Source organism: Elaeis guineensis, chromosome 1, assembly GCF_000442705.2.
Source record: "Elaeis guineensis isolate ETL-2024a chromosome 1, EG11, whole genome shotgun sequence".
NCBI lineage: Eukaryota > Viridiplantae > Streptophyta > Magnoliopsida > Arecales > Arecaceae > Elaeis > Elaeis guineensis.
The window spans coordinates 98,525,799-98,547,117 of NC_025993.2; the positions used below are offsets into that span (position 1 = coordinate 98,525,799).

At 35.6% G+C, this 21,319-nt stretch overlaps 1 protein-coding gene across 8 annotated transcripts; it reads right to left on the reverse strand.

The window, feature by feature from the left end:
- Nucleotides 1-3,929: 3,929 nt before the first annotated feature.
- Nucleotides 3,930-12,523, reverse strand: LOC105061071 (anaphase-promoting complex subunit 11). 8 transcript variants are annotated; one of them, XM_073257136.1, is made up of 4 exons: nt 12,349-12,522; nt 5,726-5,923; nt 5,190-5,549; nt 3,930-4,464 (listed from the first exon to the last, which is right to left on the reverse strand). In XM_073257136.1, the coding sequence occupies exon 4, from the start codon at nt 4,454-4,456 to the stop codon at nt 4,187-4,189; it is 270 nt and encodes an 89-aa protein (XP_073113237.1). In that variant the 5' UTR covers nt 4,457-4,464; nt 5,190-5,549; nt 5,726-5,923; nt 12,349-12,522; the 3' UTR covers nt 3,930-4,186. The 8 variants fall into 8 exon arrangements, with proteins under 8 accessions (XP_073113237.1, XP_073113246.1, XP_073113239.1 ...); XM_073257145.1 differs by lacking the exon at nt 5,190-5,549 and having other exon boundaries at nt 3,930-4,479; nt 5,726-5,808; nt 12,349-12,523; XM_073257138.1 differs by lacking the exon at nt 5,190-5,549 and having other exon boundaries at nt 3,930-4,479; nt 12,349-12,523.
- Between the last annotated feature and the right edge of the window lie 8,796 nt (nt 12,524-21,319).

The window sequence follows — 21,319 nt, forward strand, 5'->3', positions numbered from 1 at the left end:
CTTGTTTTATTATATGCTCTATGAAATATTTATTTTTACAATAATTGTTATTTGCTAAATGATGCATTATCATAGAAAACTTATGCTTGATCCGGTAAGGAAGCGGAAGTCTACTTACTGAGCTAGTGTAGCTCATATTCTTTTTGTTTTCTTTTTCATGAACAGAGAAATAAGGCTAGGACCGAAGAAAAGAGAATCCAGACTTGGGGATCAGCAAAGCAAGCTTAGAAATTTTACTCTAGGAATTCAGTTTATGTTTATGAATTGTAGTCATTATGAATTTTTAGACTTAGATTATTTGATCTTTGGATTTAGATGCTCTGAACCAATTTTTGTTTAATTAAATATTTGAATTGAACTTTATTATTACATTTATTTGTGATACACATGTTATTATGTTTAAGAAGATGAATTTTAGTTTCGTGTTATCGTGGGTCCATCCCTCGGTAGCATGGCTGTGTTATGTCCCGGATTTGGGGCGTGACATCAAACATGTAAAAGTAATGTCTACTCCGCCAATCATCTCATTCAGATTTCAGAATATATGCGTAGTACCTTGCCAAATGACCTGCTTCAGTATATTTCATGGTCAGGTGACTGAAAAAAAATCATTACACTCATATACAATTATCATTAAAAAGCAATTATCCCAACATCTAGAGCTATCAAGATCAAGAAATTTTTCTTCTTAATGTAAATTTTGGTCAACCTAAGTTGAATGTATGGAAGATAATGTCGTTCATTTTACACCATCGCAAGGAAAAAAATTCCCAAGTCAACACAATTGTCATCGAACTATTACAGATGAAGATAATACAGAAACAATGGGACAAAGCAAGAGTATAGCAGTAGCGGTTATAGGAGTAAAAGTAGAGAGTGAAAGAGTAGGAGAAAAAATATTGCATCATGGTCTCAGAAGAATCCTATGTTGAAACAGCTATGACACATGAATTCTATTTTTACCTCTCCATGTGGACTCAATTTCCTGACCAAAAGGAGTTCCCACCAGTTAAAACAGCAACCCTGCCACAATTTATTCAAGTATGCCGACAACAAAGATTCTACTTGAAACAACAACTACAGATTATCTATGCTTATCTATGCTTATACACATAGAGGTGATGATATATGTGCAAGTGTACAGACCTCATTATTATCAAATGAAAATCCTTCACACTCAGGATCTGAACAAAGATGGAAATCGCCTTTCTTTTTCCGCCCGCACTGTAGGGGGGTGGCGCTGCTTAAGAAAGAAATTGAAGCAATTTAGCAGATCAATTTGGAGATTTCCATAGCTGCTGACACAGGTGTAGTTTAAAAGGAACCATGATATTGCAAAAAAAACAGCTACACAGATGTTTCACCACCATCCCATAATTATTCTGAAGCGATCTCTAAGATAAGATATTTCCAACCACATAAGTTATCAGTGAAACAGATGACAAATTAGCACAGGTGTGCCAGTTATCCTACAGGTTCCGCAGCTTTATGCTGTTAGCAAGTTTGTTTGTTCTTTTTATTTGGCAAACAAGGTGAAGATTTAAAAATATCTCCGCTATTACCACATAAGCATGGTCGTCTACCAATCTAGATTAGTGGGTGCCATTTATGCAAATCATAAATGTATGTCATCTTTATTTAAAGTTCTCTCCTAATGCTTTTTCTGGTTTTCTGCTTAACTCATCAGTTATGAAATGTAAATTCTACAGAGGAATCCTTTTCATCCTTCCACTTGGAACTTGGGACACTAAAACTTAATGGCAGCAAGGTAGCAAATACAATATGGGATGAGTTTGAACCAATGGAAGCTAAATTTAACAAATTACAGATTTTTAAGTGATTAGCTGATGGAGACTTTAACCGATGATATAACTGACATAAGTAAAGCATACACAGAATAACCAGTAGAAAAGGCCAGAATCAGATGATAATTTCAGTATAAGATAATGCACCATTGCAAATTGAACATAAGGAAAAAAGAAATGAATTCATAAGCTGGAAACTTCATGTGCATCTTGGAGAAAAAAGTCAACCTGGTAAAGTATGTGGATGACAAATTATCAGGGGTAATAACTGTGCCATTCCAGAATCATGCATGGCACTAAATGGCAACTCTCAGATGAAATGGCATGCCAATGTAAGGAGAACCACAAGGGAATTGAATACGTATGACCGAAGAATTGTTGTACAATAGAGGAAGATAAATTTGATAAGAAATAATAAATAAAGGTCAAAGGCCTGGAAGTAACAATGCTGTTGCAGATCTAATATTTGCATGTATATCTATGCTGGTGTGGGCGATCAACATGCACCGAAATGGACCCATTTTGTCTGCCACAATGTCTGATAAGTGGCTAGGCAAATGATTGGAATGACATAGCACGATGCATACCAAGTTAACATGTGACAGTCTCAGGCATGGAAAGTGATCCATCAATCCTTGTACAAGAGTGGATCATTCATTCATCGAAGTGGATATGAGGATTAAATCTCTTTGATATCAAATCATATTTTTGGCAATGTCAAAATGCCCTTAGAAAAATACAACTAGGTGAACATTAATCCAAACTTGGTATTTGTATAAACAGTCAAGATTGAAGGGAATGCTGAAGATTTCATGTTTATCATTTAATTTATTAATTTGATATAACTGGCACCTTTTGGACAATCTTAGTTGATCAACATTGTAGGTTGGCCAGTGTTAAAGGCGAAAAATCCATCAGATGCAGCCTTGTTCATGTTGGCCAGTACCGAGCAGGACAACACGCTCCATTACATGAAACTGGTGATCAAAGAGACTCTAAGGATACAACGACTAGTCCCACTAATTCCAGTCATAATGTTGCTAACATAATGGATATTCATGTTAAGAAGAAGATAACCAATGTCCTCTTTGTCAAAGAATCAGGTGGAATAATGTAGATTACTTTCAAAACATTATATTGCAAAATGTATTAAAAGATAACCTTAGAATCCCATTGATTTTTCTACAATGAGATCACTTTCTTCATTAATCAACAAAAAATTCCAAGTTTCATGTTTGAACACTAATTGGCAGGTTTAAATATTCCATGGTGCTAGGTGGCTTTGAGCTCATGCCTTCCAATAGGGGGCCAAAATTTGGCCTGGGACCCGAGAAATTATTAATCAGAATGCTTCTACCATATATATCTTGCACCATTCAATAACAAGCTAATACATCACCTATTGTTGGAAAAAGATGCACTATTATTCAAGCTTGATTGAAAATTTAAATGAAAAAAATTTCACTATTAATTATGATTGGCCAGTTCATAACTTTTAACATTTTGAAGGAAAAAAAGTTAATTTTTTTGGATGATATGCTAATTTATCATTAGATGGTACAAGATACACATGATTGAACTGTTCTAACCAATAATTTCTCTTGCGACTGTTCTAACCAATAATTTCTCTTGCGACTGACTTTTAAGTTTGCTTTAAGTGGACCACTATCTAATAAGTGAAATTAGTCTTGACGAATGTGTTCAAATTATATCATCAAAGATGAAGATCCAGTGTTAAAGTTTACAGTTGCAAACCAAGAGAAATCCTAAAAAAAATAAAGTTTTTCTTCTTGTATTATATAGTTTAGAGGATCTGATATTAAGATATCATATTGAGGAATAGAACTTTGCAGTTGCCTACGCTAGTAGTGCCAACCCTGTTTTAAAAAGCTAATGCACCCATGCTTGGTTGGAGATAACAACTCTACTAATAATCTGCAGAAATCCTGGTTGGAACGGAACTCATAATGAACTAATTCAAATTACTAGGTGCATCTATCAACAGCATGACCTACGCTAAGGAGAATCCGATACTGTGTACAAACACAGGATATCAAGTTTTTTGAAGAACCTGAATAAATTGCACAAAGAACAATCAATGAATGCACAAAGGGCATATCGGCGTAGTAATAGAAATTTGTTTCAAAAAAAGTATGCAATCCACATATGACCAACTATTTTCATGCCGAAGCATTAATATCCATCAAAATTGACAGATAAAAGAACACTTCATGTCCGTAGCCTTGACATTGTCCAACCTACATTTTACATGAAAAAGAGAAGGGTGGTCTCCAACTTTCATATAACAGAAAATACTCTATTTCCAGCACATTAACCGACTCTAAATAACAAGTTGCTTCCAAGAACCCATTCATCAATTCTCATGCTTTAAATTGCCACTCTCTGCGACACATGGGACATTGTGGCTGTTGCTGGGATGCCTGTGAGTTCTGTGAGTTCACCCACTTCAGTATGCAGTGAAGATGGAAAGAATGGTTACATGCACCCCAAACCAATGGACAGTCATCTCCAGGGAATTTGCAATCCGGGCAGCAGCCATCAAACGCCATTCTACAGATACCGCATGTTTCATCTTGAGCATCCCATGTCCAAGAAGCCACAGCATGCCACTGAAGTATTTTGACCTTCATAATGCCACCTGAAGAAAAGATTACTATAACTAATTTAAGTTTTAGATAAATTCTTGAAGGCCCTTAAAAAGGTTTAAGCAAGTGAGTTCTCTCTTTTTTTTTTTTTTTTCCAACTATACCTTTGGATAGGTATATGGAACAATTTCAAAGCTGAGATAGTGAAATGAACATAATCACGTTAAGCAAACATGGTTAATAATCTTAGTGGAAAATCTTGTATGTTTTAATGAAAAGTCTAATGGTATACGAAATAAATGGTCCTAAAAAACCAAATAATGGTAACACTAAACCATGTGACATACTGCAAAGAATAAGAAATAAACACAAATGTCCAAGATAACCAATCTGTCAACATCCCAAATCTCATGATTAACAAGTGAAGAATATCTCTTAGAGGTTCCACCACACTACCCACAAAACAATATTACTCAAATAGCCTATCACCATGAATTAAACTGTGAAAAAGTAATGGAATTTATTTCCAAAATTGTGAAGAGAGCATTGGCATCAACTTCACGTATATTCTTCCATCCTATCGACCAAATATCTAAATGGACATCTTTGTTGTTATCCCTTCCACACAAAACCAGTGTTGGATGGGCATGATGTCCAAGGGAACTCCTATTAAAGTTGATAAAGTTAAAGGAGTCAATTAAAATGAAAAAATAATAAATTGTTAACAGTTCCTTACGGTTTTCCCAGATTTGAATCTTGCTATAGTAAAGATGCTCACCTATATTGGAAACCACAAAGTCAGTTTGACAATGCTTTTAGTTTGCGCCAACCCATCACTCCCTCTCTAAATTCTTCCCTACTTACCAACAGAAGAAAAAAACCCCTCGCCTCACCCCTTGCATGCTCGCCAACGATCCCCAGCCTAAGAAAGTGTCCTCCTTGCCGCCGCCCGGACCGAACCTCCTGCATCAGCCACCAGTGACCCACCTTCGAGGACCGGCTGGCACGGATCCAGCTCAAGTACCAGATCGGCATTGCAAAAAAGGCGGAGCAGCAGCAAGCCAGAAAGTCCGGCGCTGGCAAGAAGAAGGTGATGGTGCCACCGGCGCTGCTCAAGGAGGCAACGGCGGTGCGGGGGCTGGCGGTGGAGGTGGGATTCACCCCGAATGGGTTAACAGGAGCCAAGCCGGAATGGGCCAATCATAGTGATAGAAACTTCAGTTATTAGATATCAAGATGATGAAGTAGTAAAATGACAGCAATAGGTCCCAATTGAGAATGAAGATGAAAGAGAGAGGAGAGAGATCATGATACCTCAATGGAACCGCAGTCGGTTAACGATAGGAGGCTCCCCTTCGCCTTGCTTCGACCAGCGATAGGTGATGAGGCTCGGGGATCTGAGAGGCGATGAAGGCGGAGAGATGAGAAGTCAACCCTAGCGGATGACCAATGTTTTTGATTAGGGATTGAGGAAGAACCTAGCAAACCCAACAGCCATGATTTTGAGCACCCCTGCATCAGTTCAAATAATTTATCCGATACCAAAGCCTCTAGGTCGAACTACCAAACTACCTAAATTAAAGAGGCCATAATGCAATTCTCTATTAGGCCACATGGCCCCAAACTCAGCAAAGGCCAATGCAATCTAGTGCATTTTTATTTTTTATTTTAAATTTAAGTTTATAATTTTTTAAATTGATTCTTGAATTTCCAAATTTTGAACTATCTTGGCTTCCTTGCCACATTGCTTTGGTCAAGGGTCAAGGCAAAGATTCTAGATTTAGGAAATCAAACATGCTCCTAGTGCGGGCCGCACAACAAGATGTAATCCTCCCCTAAGAACATAATTCTCAAAAGAGGCTCATCTGCTTTTAACTTCTTCGGTCTAGTACAAAATTTCAACAATAGCCTAAATGCATCATAAAACATGCAATGGATCCATACCCCTCTATTTCCCATGCATTCCCACTGGAGGATGGCAAATGGATCGGATTAGGTTGGATACCAATTGGATCCAAAATTCGTCAACCCAATCTAACTTATTTATTAAATAGGTCAAAAATTTAGATTTGAATCCAATCAGGTAATCTAATCCAATCCATGTAATCCATTTATTAAACAAATTAAATTCAGTCAAACAGGCTAAATAGATTAAGTGAATTTTTAACAGATTATACGCATTTAAATAGATTAAACATGTTAAGCGGGTCGGATTAAACGGAACATAAATAAGTTAAGCAAGTTTTAAACAGAATAAACATATCTTAAACATATTAACTAAGTCAAATTATGATTCGACCCAATTATTAAATAGATTATATGGATGAAATATCTAAATATGAATCTAACTTATTTAATAAACAAATGTAGAGAGATTGATCTCTTTATAATCCAAATCTATTTATATAAGATCCGAACTTGTCTAAAGCGGCCATTCGCAGGTTGGGTTGATGGATTCGATCATAAATTATCATCCCTAATTCCTACTAATAAATGTATGTCTTCTTTTATTAAAGTTTTCTCCTAATGCTTTTTCTTGTTTTTAGCTTAACTCAGCGGTTATGAAATGTAAATTCTACGGAGGAATCCTTTTCATACATCCACTTGGAACCTGGAACACTAAAACTTAATGGCAGCAAGGTAGCAAATACAACATGGGATGAATTTGAACCAATGGGAGCTAAATTTAACAAATTATGGATTTTTAAGTGATTAGCTAATGGAGACTAACCAATGATATAACTGACATAAGTAAAGCATATGCAGAATAACCAGTAGAAAAGGCCAGGATCAAATGATAATTTCAGTACAAGATAATGCACCAATGCAAATTGAACATAAGAGAAAAAGAAATCAATTCATAAGCTGGGAAATTAATGCGCATCTTGGAGAACAAAGTCAACATGGTAAAGTATGAGGAGAACAAATTATCTGGGGTAATAACTGTGTCATTCCAGAATTATGCACAGCATTCAATGGCAATTCTCAGATGAAATGGCATGCCAATGTAAGGAGAACCACAAGGGAATTGAATACTCATGACTGAAGAATTGTTGTATAATAGAGGAAGATAAATTTGATAAGAAATAGTAAATAGAACGTAAAGGCCTGGAAGTAACAATGCTACTGCAGATGTAATATTTGCATGTATATTTGCATACTAACAATGCTACTGTGCTGGTGTGCAGGATCAACATGCACTGAAATGGACCCATTTAGTCTGCCACAATGTCTGATAAGTGGCAAGGCAAATGACTAGAATGACATAGCACGATGCATACCATGTTAACATGTGAAAGTCTCAGGCATGGAAAATGATCCATCAATCCTTGTATTAGAGTGGATCATTAATCCACTGAAGTGGATATGAGGATAAAATCTCTTTGTATATCAAATCATATTGTTGGCAATGTCACAATGCCCTTAGAAAAAATACAGCTAGGGGAACATTAATCCAAACTTGGTTGATTTGTATAAACAGTCAAGGTTGAAGGGAATGCTGAAGATTTCATGTTTATCATTTAATTTATTAATTTGATATAACTGGTATTTTTTGGACAATCTTAGTTGATCAACGTTGTAGGTTGGCCAGTATTAAAGGCAAAAAATCCATCAGATGCAACCTTGTTCATGTTGGCCACTAGGGATGGCAACCGGCAGCGTACCCGCAAAATTTGCCCTACCCATATCCGAATCCGTTTAAAATCTTACTACCCGAACCTATCCAAAACCCGATTACGATTTCAACAACAAATCCCAAACCCGTCCCATTTAAAATTGGTACACCCACCGGGTACCCAAACGCACCAATTAACCCTCATTCATATTCACATTACCATAGAATACAACTCCATAAATTGAAAATTTTGTACCTAAAGAGAATCCTTCCAATCAAAAATTCCTATAACCTACAAGATATCATGCTTGTACCAAGATTAAGCTCTCAAAACCTCAAGGGACCAACTCACAACACCACGACTCCCACAAAATCTCATATCTGTGAGAAAAAAACCCCAACCGGAACCTAAAGAACCCCTTCAATCTCCCTCAGGTGCTCTTTTTTGGCCCCATAGATCTCCGAATCAGAGAATGAAATGAAAAGAAAAAGAATCAAAAAAAGAAAAAAATGATTAATCTATATGGGAAAAGGTCTTGCCTGTTAATTTTTCGTCTTTCCTTTGTTTTCGTTGACTTTTCCTCTGTTCCCCCCCATTTTTCCTTTAGTTTTTCTGTCCTCAGGAGTCTTGATTGGTGGAGGCTTGGAGTGGCTGAATAGAGAAGCTTGGACGATGTCACGATGGCAAGGGTTTTGTGCCCATTTGTTTCCATTGATTTTTCCTTTGTTTACCCCCAGTTTCCCCTCTATTTTTCTATCCTCACGAGTCTCAATCAGGTGGGAGACTTGGAGCGGCCAAAAGGGAAGAATAGGAAAGCTTAGATGTGCGACTGGGGTTTTAGGTATTTATATGTAAACGGATTCGGATAGCGGATACCTGAGGAATAAATCCCAAACCCATCCCAATTCTATTCGGATTTTAATTTTGAATCCCAAATCCTACAGGATATGTTAAACGGATCCTATTAAGCTTTGAGACAGGTTGGGTACTCGAAAATACCCGCCCGACACAAGAACACAAATTAATGGCATACTTCACGGTCCCTCTTCCTCTCCTTTATTCTTTCTTGATTCATCTCTAATCTTCCTTTTTTTATCAAATTATTTTCTTTGTAACATTTCTATGGATGCAGTTTCTAGTGAGAGAGCGATTTTATTGTTCTTTGGGTTCTGTGCTATAGGTTTTGAATCTGAACTAATATACAGAGTTAAATTGGTGGCACATGGAAAGAATAATAAATGGGAATTAAGATAAATAAAGACAAGTACATAGCATATTAGCGGGTATGTAGACTATTTATGGAAACATTAGGAAGTACCTAGTGGCAATAAACCTTCAGTAGAGACTGATCTTGGTCTTACCTTTTCATAGGTGTTACTAATGCACTAACTCTCCCTGTTCAAGTGAGGATACATTAGTGTACTTACTTGTAGATGACATAGCAATAGCCGATAAGACTAGAGAAGGCATGATGTCAACTTGGATTTACAATGGGAGTTTTAAACGACATGGGCCAAATCAAAGATTCAGATACCAACAGGACATCCTGCGAGACATCGGGATGGGGTACCATCCCATGTATCAGGATAGGACCGTCCAGCTAGCATTCCAGCATCCCAATCGGGACATATTAGAACATCCTCTATCCAAAGTGTCAGGACGGGACGGGATAGAGGCACATTCCGTTTTATAAAAAAATCGAGACAACCCCATCTCACGAGATTTAAATCTTGGGCCAAATTTTAAATTGACCAAAATGAAGATCTTATTCTCATTTCAAATGATAACAAACAACACCAATGTTGTGACTGCAATTACAATTTCTCACCACGAGGTAAAAAAAATCAACTATTATTGTTGACATCTTCATTCTATTATGATAAGTAAAGATGAAAAAGACATCTATATTAAAATAACACTAGCAATGAATTAAAATGCTGATCTTGTGCATTATATGATCACTGCATGTTTTTGAGGGCACGTTTGACAAGGCAAAATATGACCACAAAAGTTTGATAAGGGAAAGTATGAAAACCAATGTTGAATAAGCTAGCATTAAGCAATAAAGAACATTTGAAACATGAGAATATTAACATTAAAAAAAGTACATTGGGACAGAAATATAGTAAACCAGCTAGGAAGAGTTAGTGATAAGAAAAATACCGGTAGCAGTTGAAAATGTGGAGGTTAAAATCAATTAAGATGGTGGGAGTATATGCAATGAAGACGAAGGAAGGCCTGGTATGAAATAGATAGAAGCTTCGGGCCAAGAAAGAGATTAAAAATACTTTGATATAACCTGAAAACAGGGGTTTGGAAAGTGAATCTTAACAGAGGATTTGGACTTTGATGGAAACAAATAGCAACGAGGGATGAGAAAACAAAGCTAAATATGATAGTGCTTATTGGTTATCATAGGTTATGTGATGTTGTTGTGAACAAGTTAAATGAAACTTTTAGTTCTGACATAACAACTTATGGTTAATCACTGATAAATGTGGTTCCAAGGCATCAGATTTTGTTAGCTCTTCTTGCAGATTATTGTAAGTATAGCAAACAAAATTGTTAATAGAGCACCTTAACCTATTCCATACAGTTCTAGAGCTTAATTAGATGATTTGGTCTCAAAATGGGTCATATAGATGCATGTAGGAAAGACACAGAGCAAATGCCATAGGTAACTGGAGTCGAATTGCAACAGATGAACAAAATGGCACCCCACCATTCTACAAACAGACCTTGTCTCAGCGGGTCAATTATATGGATTAAGGCATTATCAATCTAAGACTCGAAATGTTTCAAAATTGAAATTTTAACCACCTATGAAGTGGTTTTGAAGTACAACAATGGCAACATTAAACAGGAGAGGGACATGAATATGAAACATAAAGCATAGCTAGCAACAGGAAGACCAACCTTGTTGGTTACACAATTTAAACATGCCTCTAGAAAGCAACCATAAAAGAATCCCCTGGACTAGGAAAGAGTTTAAACAAGCAAAAGACAGGATTTGACATAAGAAATCAAATTCATCCCGAAAGCAAGCCATAGAGATATTTCAAAATTAAATTCTCTGAAATGTCATCATCCAAGATCCACTAGATCACGACTTTCTATACTTCACACTAGTGGATGCAATAGAGTCTGCTTCATCTCTCTTCCCATATGTTGCTTGCTTAGTAGTTATCGCACAAAAGCAGCAAACCTGCTGGGTATCATAACCTTCCTTTCAATACTGCATTTTACCCACCCAAGAGCAACCCTTCTCTTATTTATGCCAGACATTCCCTTTGAAACTTGGAACTAACCTGCACATGTGAACTTCTAGAAAAAGTGGCAAAATCACATATAAGGGCTGCTTGGGACCTAAGAAGCATGACTGAGGACCTAGCTGACAGAGCTGAAACGAATTAGGTAACTTATTTCTGTATTTGCTCCAATTTCATACACATTTGGACTGGTTGCTGTACTTGCTCAAATTTTATACACATTTAGACTGTGCAATACTGGATCTGCACTTGGCAAAGTTCAGTTTAGGTAACCATTTCTTTCTCCGGGAACTAAAAAAGGAAATTCAATTTTTCAACAAATTATTATAGTCATAACCACAGTACTTTAACAGAACTACATAAAGAAGTGTGTCTCTACACACTGGAAAACTTCAAAGGTTTCTTTTTCTTTTTTCTTTGGTGAAAACTTAATTTTAAATATTTGCAGGTTCAAGAAGAAAACAAAAGGTGCCACCTTTTTATAATCGCTTGCCCTTCCATGAGTTAAACAACCAGATTAATCATTTTTCCCAAGGAAAAAGTTTTTAATGCCTTTTTTCTCAATTTGCCCTCAAACACAAGCATGACCCAATAAGTTTGAAGTCAGGTCTACAAACTCTTCTACAGTCAGTTTTTTACTCAAAATTTATTTGCATTTTTCCCACCAACCAACTTTTTCATGAACTAAGGCAAATCAAAAGCCCCTCTTGAGCACAAGGTTGATGCTAAAGAAGAGTCCTTTGTCAAATTAATCTAATGATTAAAATTTCAAACATGAACGGCGATAATGAACACGCGCCACAAGTGCATACAATGGACTTAATGAGAATAAAATTGCTCTTACATCAAGCAAAGAGACGACGGGATGAAATAATCTCCCACTAATACCAACATTCCTGGGGACTTGGCAAGAAGATTTATGAAATGAAGAACAGAGATTTAGGCTAAAGAATTGAAGGGGTTTGTGATGTCGTTAGGGATTAGGGTTGGATAAAATTTCTTTACGAGTGGTGTACAGATTGGAATAAAGGAAAGAAAGGAAAGAACGTACCTGCCCTCGGGTCTGAAGGTCGGGGAGTGGGGGGGAAGGCCGCAGCCCCCGCTTTCACCGGCGGCGGCGCTGCGGTGGTTCTTTCTGATGAGGCGGGGTTGGGGAGTGACAACAGGAGAAGGGAAGCGCCGAAGAAAAAGAAGAGCTGGCACCGGAAATTTATTTGAATTAAAAAGCAAAATTGGTTTTTTTCTTTTTTTTGAACAACAGAGAGTCATATGGTGGGTTTGTATCTTTTGCGCGAAAGAATGATTCATTTTTCTTCGCCGGAATCCCCCGATGGGTCCCTCAATCATAGCTTCCAGATCTGTGCTGGCTGATGAATTAGAGAGTTTTGTGTATTTTGGATGCCGTGTGGGGTGCGATCCAACGGATGATGTCTCGAAAAAGGATCAATCATTCTTTCTCGCAAACGATACAACCCAAACCCCCTAAGGGCCCTCTGTGTATCCGACAGACAACTCTGACATTTTGTTTTTTAGATTTTTTTTTATAAAACTACTAAAATTGCGTTTTCAAATGCTTAATTAAAATTAATGAAAAAAATATTCTAAAATTTATTATTATCCTTGGACATCTAATTTTAGTTATAATAAACAATGTGGAACTTTAGAACTTTTAAGAATGGCCTGGGATAAGATGATCATTCCAAAACCAAGAACGATAGAAATGAAGGTGATGAAAATATTTGATTGCATCGTGATAATTCTACATAATAATGATTTCAAATTTTTTACTTCTCAATTTACCATCCAATCTAATAATAAATAATTTATTGGTGAGGTCACATATTCAAAATTATCCCAAAACAATGATCTTGGACTAAAATTTAGAGATAAAAATATTTTTCGACCCAATAAAAAAATTAGTATATCAATATATCATCAATATATTATATTAATATTTATATATTATATTATATTGATATTATATATATTATATTTATTATATTATAATATCTTATATTGTTATTATATCATTATATAATTATAATTTTAAATTGTAATAGAGATATATTTTGTATTTTATGTTTATAGTACAAAATTACTTAATGTATTACTTCTATTGACTCATTTTTTAATCAAAATAAATATTAGTAGTAAAATAATAATATATTATAAGTTTAAACATTATAAATTTATTATAATATATTCTATATAATTAATAAATAATTTTTATGAAAGATATAAGGGATAGTTTTGGTATTATCTACTCTCGATCGTAGATTCTCATGGAATGCCACAGCTTACTTTTAGATATCTAGAATCTTTAATTATCGGAATATAACATACCAAATGGGATAATAATAAACCATCGAGGATTAGATTATCCTAAACTAAGGATCACTAATAATCTTAGATCATCATGGCGATCCTATTTGGACCAACAAATACTACCTTAAGGAGTTTTGACTTGCACTATTTGTACCAAGGCCGGTATCATTGGTTAAATTTTTCTGGTTTGACATATAAATGATGCCATGATCGTACATTAACTCTAACCCTATCTTACATTCTTGATAAATATTTGTCATGGATATTTTTCTCTAGACAAAATTTATTATATTGTATTGGATATCATACCTACTCAAGTAATCAATGAAAATAAAAATAAAAAAATTGGCCTTTTTGTATCTTGAAAGTCGGTTTCTAGTTTCATTTTTTTTTTTATGATGAAAAAGATAAGTCATTACCGTAGATGCAGTGGATTACCTCACAAAGAAAGGTAAAAATAAAGATTTGTGAGATGATAAAAATTTATGGCAATACCATATCAGGATTGCAAGGGTTAGTGAGATGGCTACGAGGAGGAAGGGTGCCATCTAGCTTTGAATATTTTTTTCACTTTATTTAATTTTTATATACCTATAATTTTATATAAAAGTAGGAATTTAAATGATTTTCCATATACCTTGTCCTCAATATTTCCCGCTTCTTATTTACTCTCATTGAAATTTTATTATTTGCTTTTAAATTTAATATAGAAATATATATTACAAAAGAGGTGCATAGATAAAAGCACAAGAATCCAAATCATACACAAAAATTTTCTTACAAATGAAGTACTTAATTTTGTTACATCAGAATAATGAAATTTGATGGAAGATGGTGTTGCTCTTATCATATTTCCTAAAAGAAAAACTTATATCTATTCACTTTGTGGTGTAGCATGCAATATCTTATGTCTACAAAATGTGCCTCCCTCTCTCTACTCCTCTCTCTCTCTCTCTTCTTCTATCCTCCCTCCCCCTCCCTCTGCGGCTTTCTCTGTTTCGGTGCACTCTAGAACAGTATAGTATGGACCCATCCCATTGAGTGGAGTAGCTGTAGAACTACCATTTTCCTTAAACTTCTGATGTAAACTTCTAAGTTCTGATGGAGGAAAAGGTTTTTGGGTTTGGATGATGTTAGTATGAGGGTTATAACTTTTCAGATAAGCTTTTTTAATTTTCCCTACTTCCTTTGGTAAGTGTACCTTATTTTAAGAGTCATACCAAACTAAACAAAAGAATAAGAATATAGCTTCATAATATAAGCATGCACGTAAAATGGATTATAAAAAGGCCTACCTAGGCTGTCAAGGTTACCTAGGAATCTAATTGAACCACCTAGGTGCCCAACTTCTACGACGGTGGTTCCTGTTTCAATTATCATTAGACATCACATGCATCCACTCTTCTATTTATGCAACTACTGAAATACTAGAAACATGAAGTCTGAATGCATGCCCTTAGTCCGTTCTGAATGCACAAAGAAGACAATATGCATATCTTAAAAATGTAAAATAAAAGAAAGCCTTATTCTGTGCTTGCCCATCTCCATTTAAAGCTTGCGGCAATGTTCATTACCATATCAAGCCTTTTCAAGTGCTTATTCACAAACTAAGTATAACCATAAAACCATAACTAGCAAGACCAATCTTAGCTGTTTGTTCCTATCAACTCTTAATCTTTTCTTACAACTTAAACCATCTCTTGTCTTTCTTCTGGCCTTCCTATCCCACCACATTTCTTAGTCCTTCCCAAAACTAGTGCCAGTGGTCTTTGTCCCTATGCTTATAGGGCAAGCATTAGTTCATCCATACTTTATAAATCATCAGATTTGTAAAACTAAACCGTTACACAGTAATATTGATTTATCATTGAAAATTTGAAATACTAACCTGAATGCAGTTTGAAGTAGGCCAATTGGAAAAAACTCAATAATGCCCATCTCCACTGCTGTGCATGTGAGAACAATGCGGAAGGGGTCGACTGACCACATTGTTCTTAGTATTGACTCTGAGTCAGATTGATTAATTGCTGCCCAGGAAAGTGATGACAAAGGTTTGATATTGTCAGCCTCAATCTTAAACTAGTTCTAGCTGTACCTTCCTGATGGAATACCAATTTGTTTCTTGGCAGGTCACATTTTCAATTCTCTGAACACGTCTGGTCTCATTCCAAAGCAAGGAAAGTTGATTGCAGATAGAGTTGATGGTATCTGGTAAGGTATTAAATTTGGCATCACTTTTTACTTCTTTTTAGGCTAAAGCTAGTAGTTCAGGTGATATAATTCCCACCATGATGGGGAATGTCTTACGTATAGGTGATCAGGCATCAAAACAGGCCCCAGTTTACTGCTAGAGATGATTGCTTTTCTAAATTTAAGCAGATGAAGTCATTCTAGGTCTCATAGCATATTGGATCTTCTTGCATCTATGGCTGTTGGGCACCATTTTATAACATTGCAGAGTAGTGGCCCCCACTTATAGCTTGCAAATCCCACCATAGAATGTATAATTATGGTTTTATTTATTTTATATCTCTTTTTTTTTTACATGTCCATTGGTCATTCATTTTCTCTCATCCAATTAAATCTGTTTTCAATCATTCATTTGATATCAGACTCAATATCATTCGAGTAGATTCGAGTTGGGAGGCATTGCTTTGGTTACATGTAATGGTGATTTACTCATGGTTCTGGCAACCACTGTATATCTGATGCTGAAATCAAATGTCTGGACTCCAATGTTAGCTTGGAAAAATATCAGGTAGGTAACATGGGTGAGACAAGGTGTTATAGCCCAAACCAAGCCCAATCTCAGCCTAGCAGACCCAAGCTCAAAAAAAAAAAAAAAAAAAAAAAATAACAGAGGAAACCGGCAAGAAGACTCCCGATAGGAGTCTTCTTCTCCGGCGAAATCCGGGCGAGACCGGGAATCCTAGGACCCCTCGGAGTCCTAGGGTCCCCTATAAGAAGACCCCCTCTCCCTTGAGACCGAACATCGGCCTCTTCCCTCTCTCCTTCTCTCCGATTTTTCCGAAGTAGAGCCGCGGACACCGTTTTGATTCTCGCCGTGACTGCCGCCAACGAGGTCACCGGAGGTCAAGGTAAGCTTCCCTCCTTTTCCTCTCTTCCTTCCCCTTCTTTCCGTGCTCTTGTGCGCGGCTGCCGGCGACGAGAGTCGCCAATTTTCGGTCGGAAAAAAGACTCTGTTTTTGGGCCTCTTTTTCGTGAATTTTCCGACGTCGGCGATCGCAATCGATCGCCGGCCACGCTCCTCCGTGACCGGGGGAGTGGCCCCCCTCTGTCGCCGGCCTCCGCCGTGGCGGCCGCGGCCCGAACGGTCGATCAAGGCCGGAGAACCACCGTCCCCTGTTCTGGCGCGGGAAGAGCCGAGAAGAAGAAGAAGAAAAAAAAAGAAAAGAAAAGAAAAAAAGAAAAGAAAAGAAGAAAAAGAAAAGAAAAGAAAAGAAAAGAAAAAGAAGAAAAAGAAGAAAAAAAAAAGAGAAAAAGAAAAGAAAAGAAAAGAAAGAAAGAAATAATAATAATAATAATAATAATAATAAATAAATATATATATATATATATTTATATATATATGAACAAATAAATAAATAAATAATAAAAAAATAAAAGAAAAATGATGAGAGAGAGAGTTTCTCTCTCTTCTTTCAGTCTGAACCCTGACTTTCTCTTTCTGGAATTGGACTTTCTCTCTCTACTTTCTCTCTCTAGAATTTTTTCTCTCTAGATTGTTTCTCTCTCTTGATGGATTTCTCTCTCTCTCTAAAGTTATTCCTCTAGGATTAGCGTAGTGGAAGGTTTCATCTGATGATTTTGATCGAGTTTAGGGAAGAGTCTAATTTTTAAGTGAGATTTTGATTTTGAGATTTGTCAGATTTAATTTTGAATTAAAATTAATGTAAAAAAATATAATTTTGGATAATAGGTACGGAAGAATCTCCTAGAAGTTAGTCGATCTGTTCATTCAGTGCTCCGTGAAAGGTAAGTAATGAATCATCTTCTCGAGATATTCCATATTTATTCTGAAAATAAATAATTATTCTCTGAAATTATGCATGATTTATGAAATTATGTTTTGAAAGAAAAGTGCTTTTGAAATGTTATGGTATATCGATTTATACACATGTTTAGTGAAAGATTATGATATATATTATGGTACAAAGTGTTTTGATACAGATCAAATTTTTGCTCTCAGCCTAACTATGTTTCAGTGGGCCCCGCCAATGGAGATTATACGTTGGTACTCAGTGGAACCTGCCAGTGGGGGTTGTGCGCTGGTGTTTGTGGACCCTGCCAGTGGGAGTTGTGCGCTGGTGTTTGTGGACCCTGCCAGTGAGGGTTGTGCGCTGGTATTTATGGACCCTGCCAGTGGGGGTTGTGTGCTGGTATTCTGTGGACTCCGTCAATGGGGGTTAAACATTGGTCATAGTCAAAGCTGTTGAGTTACGAGTGTTTTGAATCGAATCGGATTTATAATTATATTATATGTGAATATTTGAAATTATTGGATTTGCATTAAATCGGCATGAAATATATTTTTATGTTTATTTACAGCATTATTCTTAAAAATTATATAATATCTGAAATATCTGGTAGAGATACTTGTTACTTACTGGGCTGTCTAGCTCATTACTTTTCTTTCTATTTTTCAGATTCAGATAATTAATTTCGAGCGTAGGAAGAATATTGGGACAGAGCTTTTAGAGGCGAGATTTAGCATTGTCAACTTCAATTGAACTTAAATCTATTGTTTTATTGTTAGCAAAAAAATTTATTGGATGTAAGACATTTGATTTAATTATTTGAATTAAAGTTGAATAATAATTATTTAAATTTATTCCGTTGTGATGCATTGATATCGTGATGAGATGCCTTGCATGCTTATGGAGAGAGTTCTTCATAAGTATGCGGCGGTTGCCGCGATCCTCGATTCACAATCTCGGATTGGAGGCATGACACGAGGCCTTTTATGTGTCAGGTTTCTCTGGCTCCATCCAGGTTCAATTACAGAGGTCCTGATCAGGTTTTTCACTTAACTGTGTCTGACAAATGGACTGCAACTCCATGCAAACATGTAAAACTGGTAACTCTATAAAGGCTTGAAATAGTTTTAGGGTTTGTCTACCCATCTGATTCCTCTGAGTGAATCGGTTTAACTTGTTTCGTATCGCAACCCTGACAGCAAAATTAAACTGGTCCAGTCCAAACCTTCTGAAACCCGACTAAAACTGGAACTTTTTTTTCCTTTTTTTTTTTTCAGGGGCAGGGAGTGGTGTGGGGGTGTTAAAGGGATAAAGGACACCCTTAATCATTTAATAAATTGTTGACCAATGTTACGTATAACGGCTAGTTGATGATGTCTACACGTTATAAATATTGTTTGCTGGCATGACATATTTATAACACAAAAGTTATCCAATTCAATCTATGGGTTTCTTACGGGTTTTTGTTCAAGCTGTACCAGAAGGGGTCTCTATGGATGCCTCCGGGATGATTGAACCTCCCATTGGAGAGCATCTATCTTCAAGAATCTCTGGTTCATGGATCTAATGATATAAATACCTTTGGCCAATGTTGATATGCGAACGTAATGGTGTAGATTTCCATCAAACTTGCATTGATGCTTTAGCTAATGGATGCTTCGGCTTCATAAGTCATCTATAAAAGCATATCATGCTCCAGACTTTCAACTTTGCCAATTGGTGCCAGAAAAAGTTGTTGCAGTTATCAACGACAAGTTTCTGATGAACAAGATCCTTCCACTGCGAACATGACCCTTTTCAATATTATTATGTTTTATGGCGAAATTCTTTGTACACTGCCTGCGATGTATAAAATCCGATGTGGAGCGCACCGCCTTATCTAACTGGTCCAAATAGTACCCTCTTGATGCGACATGATGTCTGATACTTTTCCACAGACAGTGGTGTGATGTTCTGCAGCATCATCAATCCCAATCTTTTCAAAATAATGAAAAATCACTTTTGTCCCGTTGCTTAGCAAAGAAAAATCCATTTGAACCGTCTTCGTCTCTGTCCCAAAATACCACTTCATCTTCCCTCCACTCCAACAACCAGCATTATCATTTTTTTTTCCTGCGGATAATTGAAGCATCTCGATCGAAACATCTCCGTGCTTGACCTCATTCTCTCGGTGGATACTCTCCCCTTGAGAGACATTTTGCAGTTAGTGTTTTGCCATTCTTAAGGAGGTATTCTATTTGTTGAAGTAGCATTTTTAGATAACTATTTTTATTTAATAATGGCCCCTAAAATGTTAGAATATAAAAGATGCCAAAGACAAAGCAACGAAAAAGAGGAGATGATCAAAGAGAGTATAGCAATGATTGTTTATAGAGGAGAGGATACCCCTATAACCTCTGGGAGAGATGAAATAGAGGAAAGAGAAAAAGATAATTTTTTTTTTTAAATTTAGGATATCCATTAAGGATTTTTTACTTTCTCAATGATTTCAAAAGCAATTTATTTTTAGGTTTTTACATTAACTAAGTATAACCTCTTTCCATTAACAAAATGCCTTCTGTAAATAATATCCATCTAGATAATATGACATTGTAGGTTAAAATTATGACATCCTATATGTAAAATACCTCCCGAATATAGTTTGACAATATTATGATATCCTAAATTAAAATTATAATATTATTTAATATTATGATATTCTATAAGTAAAACACCTCCTAAGTATATTTTTTGATATTTTTATGACATTCTGAATAAAAATTATAATATTGTATGTTAAAATTATGGCATCCTATAAGTAAAATACCTTTCGAATATAATTTTGACAATAATATGATATTTTAGATCAAAATTTTGATAATATAAATTAATAATAAAATATTCTATAGATAAAATATCTCAAAATTAATATATTTTTAATATTTTTATACCATCTTGAATCAAAATTATGATATTATATATTAAAATTATGACATCCTACAGATAAAATACCTTCATAAGATAGTTTTGATATTATTATGAAATCATGGATCAAAATTATGATATTATAGATTAATATTATGATATCTTCCGGATAAAATACCTCCAAAGTATATTTTTTAAAATTTTTATGATATTTTGGATCAAAATTATCGATATAGGTTTGCAGTAGCAGTCCCATCTTCTCCAATGCTTTCACCAGTAGCAATCCTTTCCTTTGATTTATAGAGAGCCAAAAATGAGGGGTACCACTCCACCGCCCATATTGTATGCCATGTGTTGCCATCTTATCGGGTTGGAACACTGCACCTCTTCTGAGAAAGGTTCTTCAAATGCCACTTCCTGTGAATTACCATTTCAAAATTATTGAAATAGAAAATATCCCTTGAGAATTGTGCAAATGACATCACATGTTCATAGAAATGACATAGCAAGAGGTTAAAATTTTGATTAAATGTCATAATTTTGAAGATATTTTCAGCTTCAAAGTATCATAATTTTAATCTATAATATTATAATTTTGACTCAGGATGTCATAGATCTGCATTCGAAGATATTTGCTATGTCGGATGTCATAACTTTAATCTACGATATTATAATTTTGATTCAGAATATCATAATTCTGTATTTAGAGATATTTTTTATTTCAGAATATTATGATTTTAATCTATAATATCATAATTTTAATATAAGATATCATAATTCTATGTTTGGAGATAT

What these genes read in the sequence shown, in the direction of transcription:
- LOC105061071 (XM_073257147.1), bottom strand. Translation starts at nt 4,456, where the DNA reads ATGAAGGTCAAAATACTTCAGTGGCATGCTGTGGCTTCTTGGACATGG.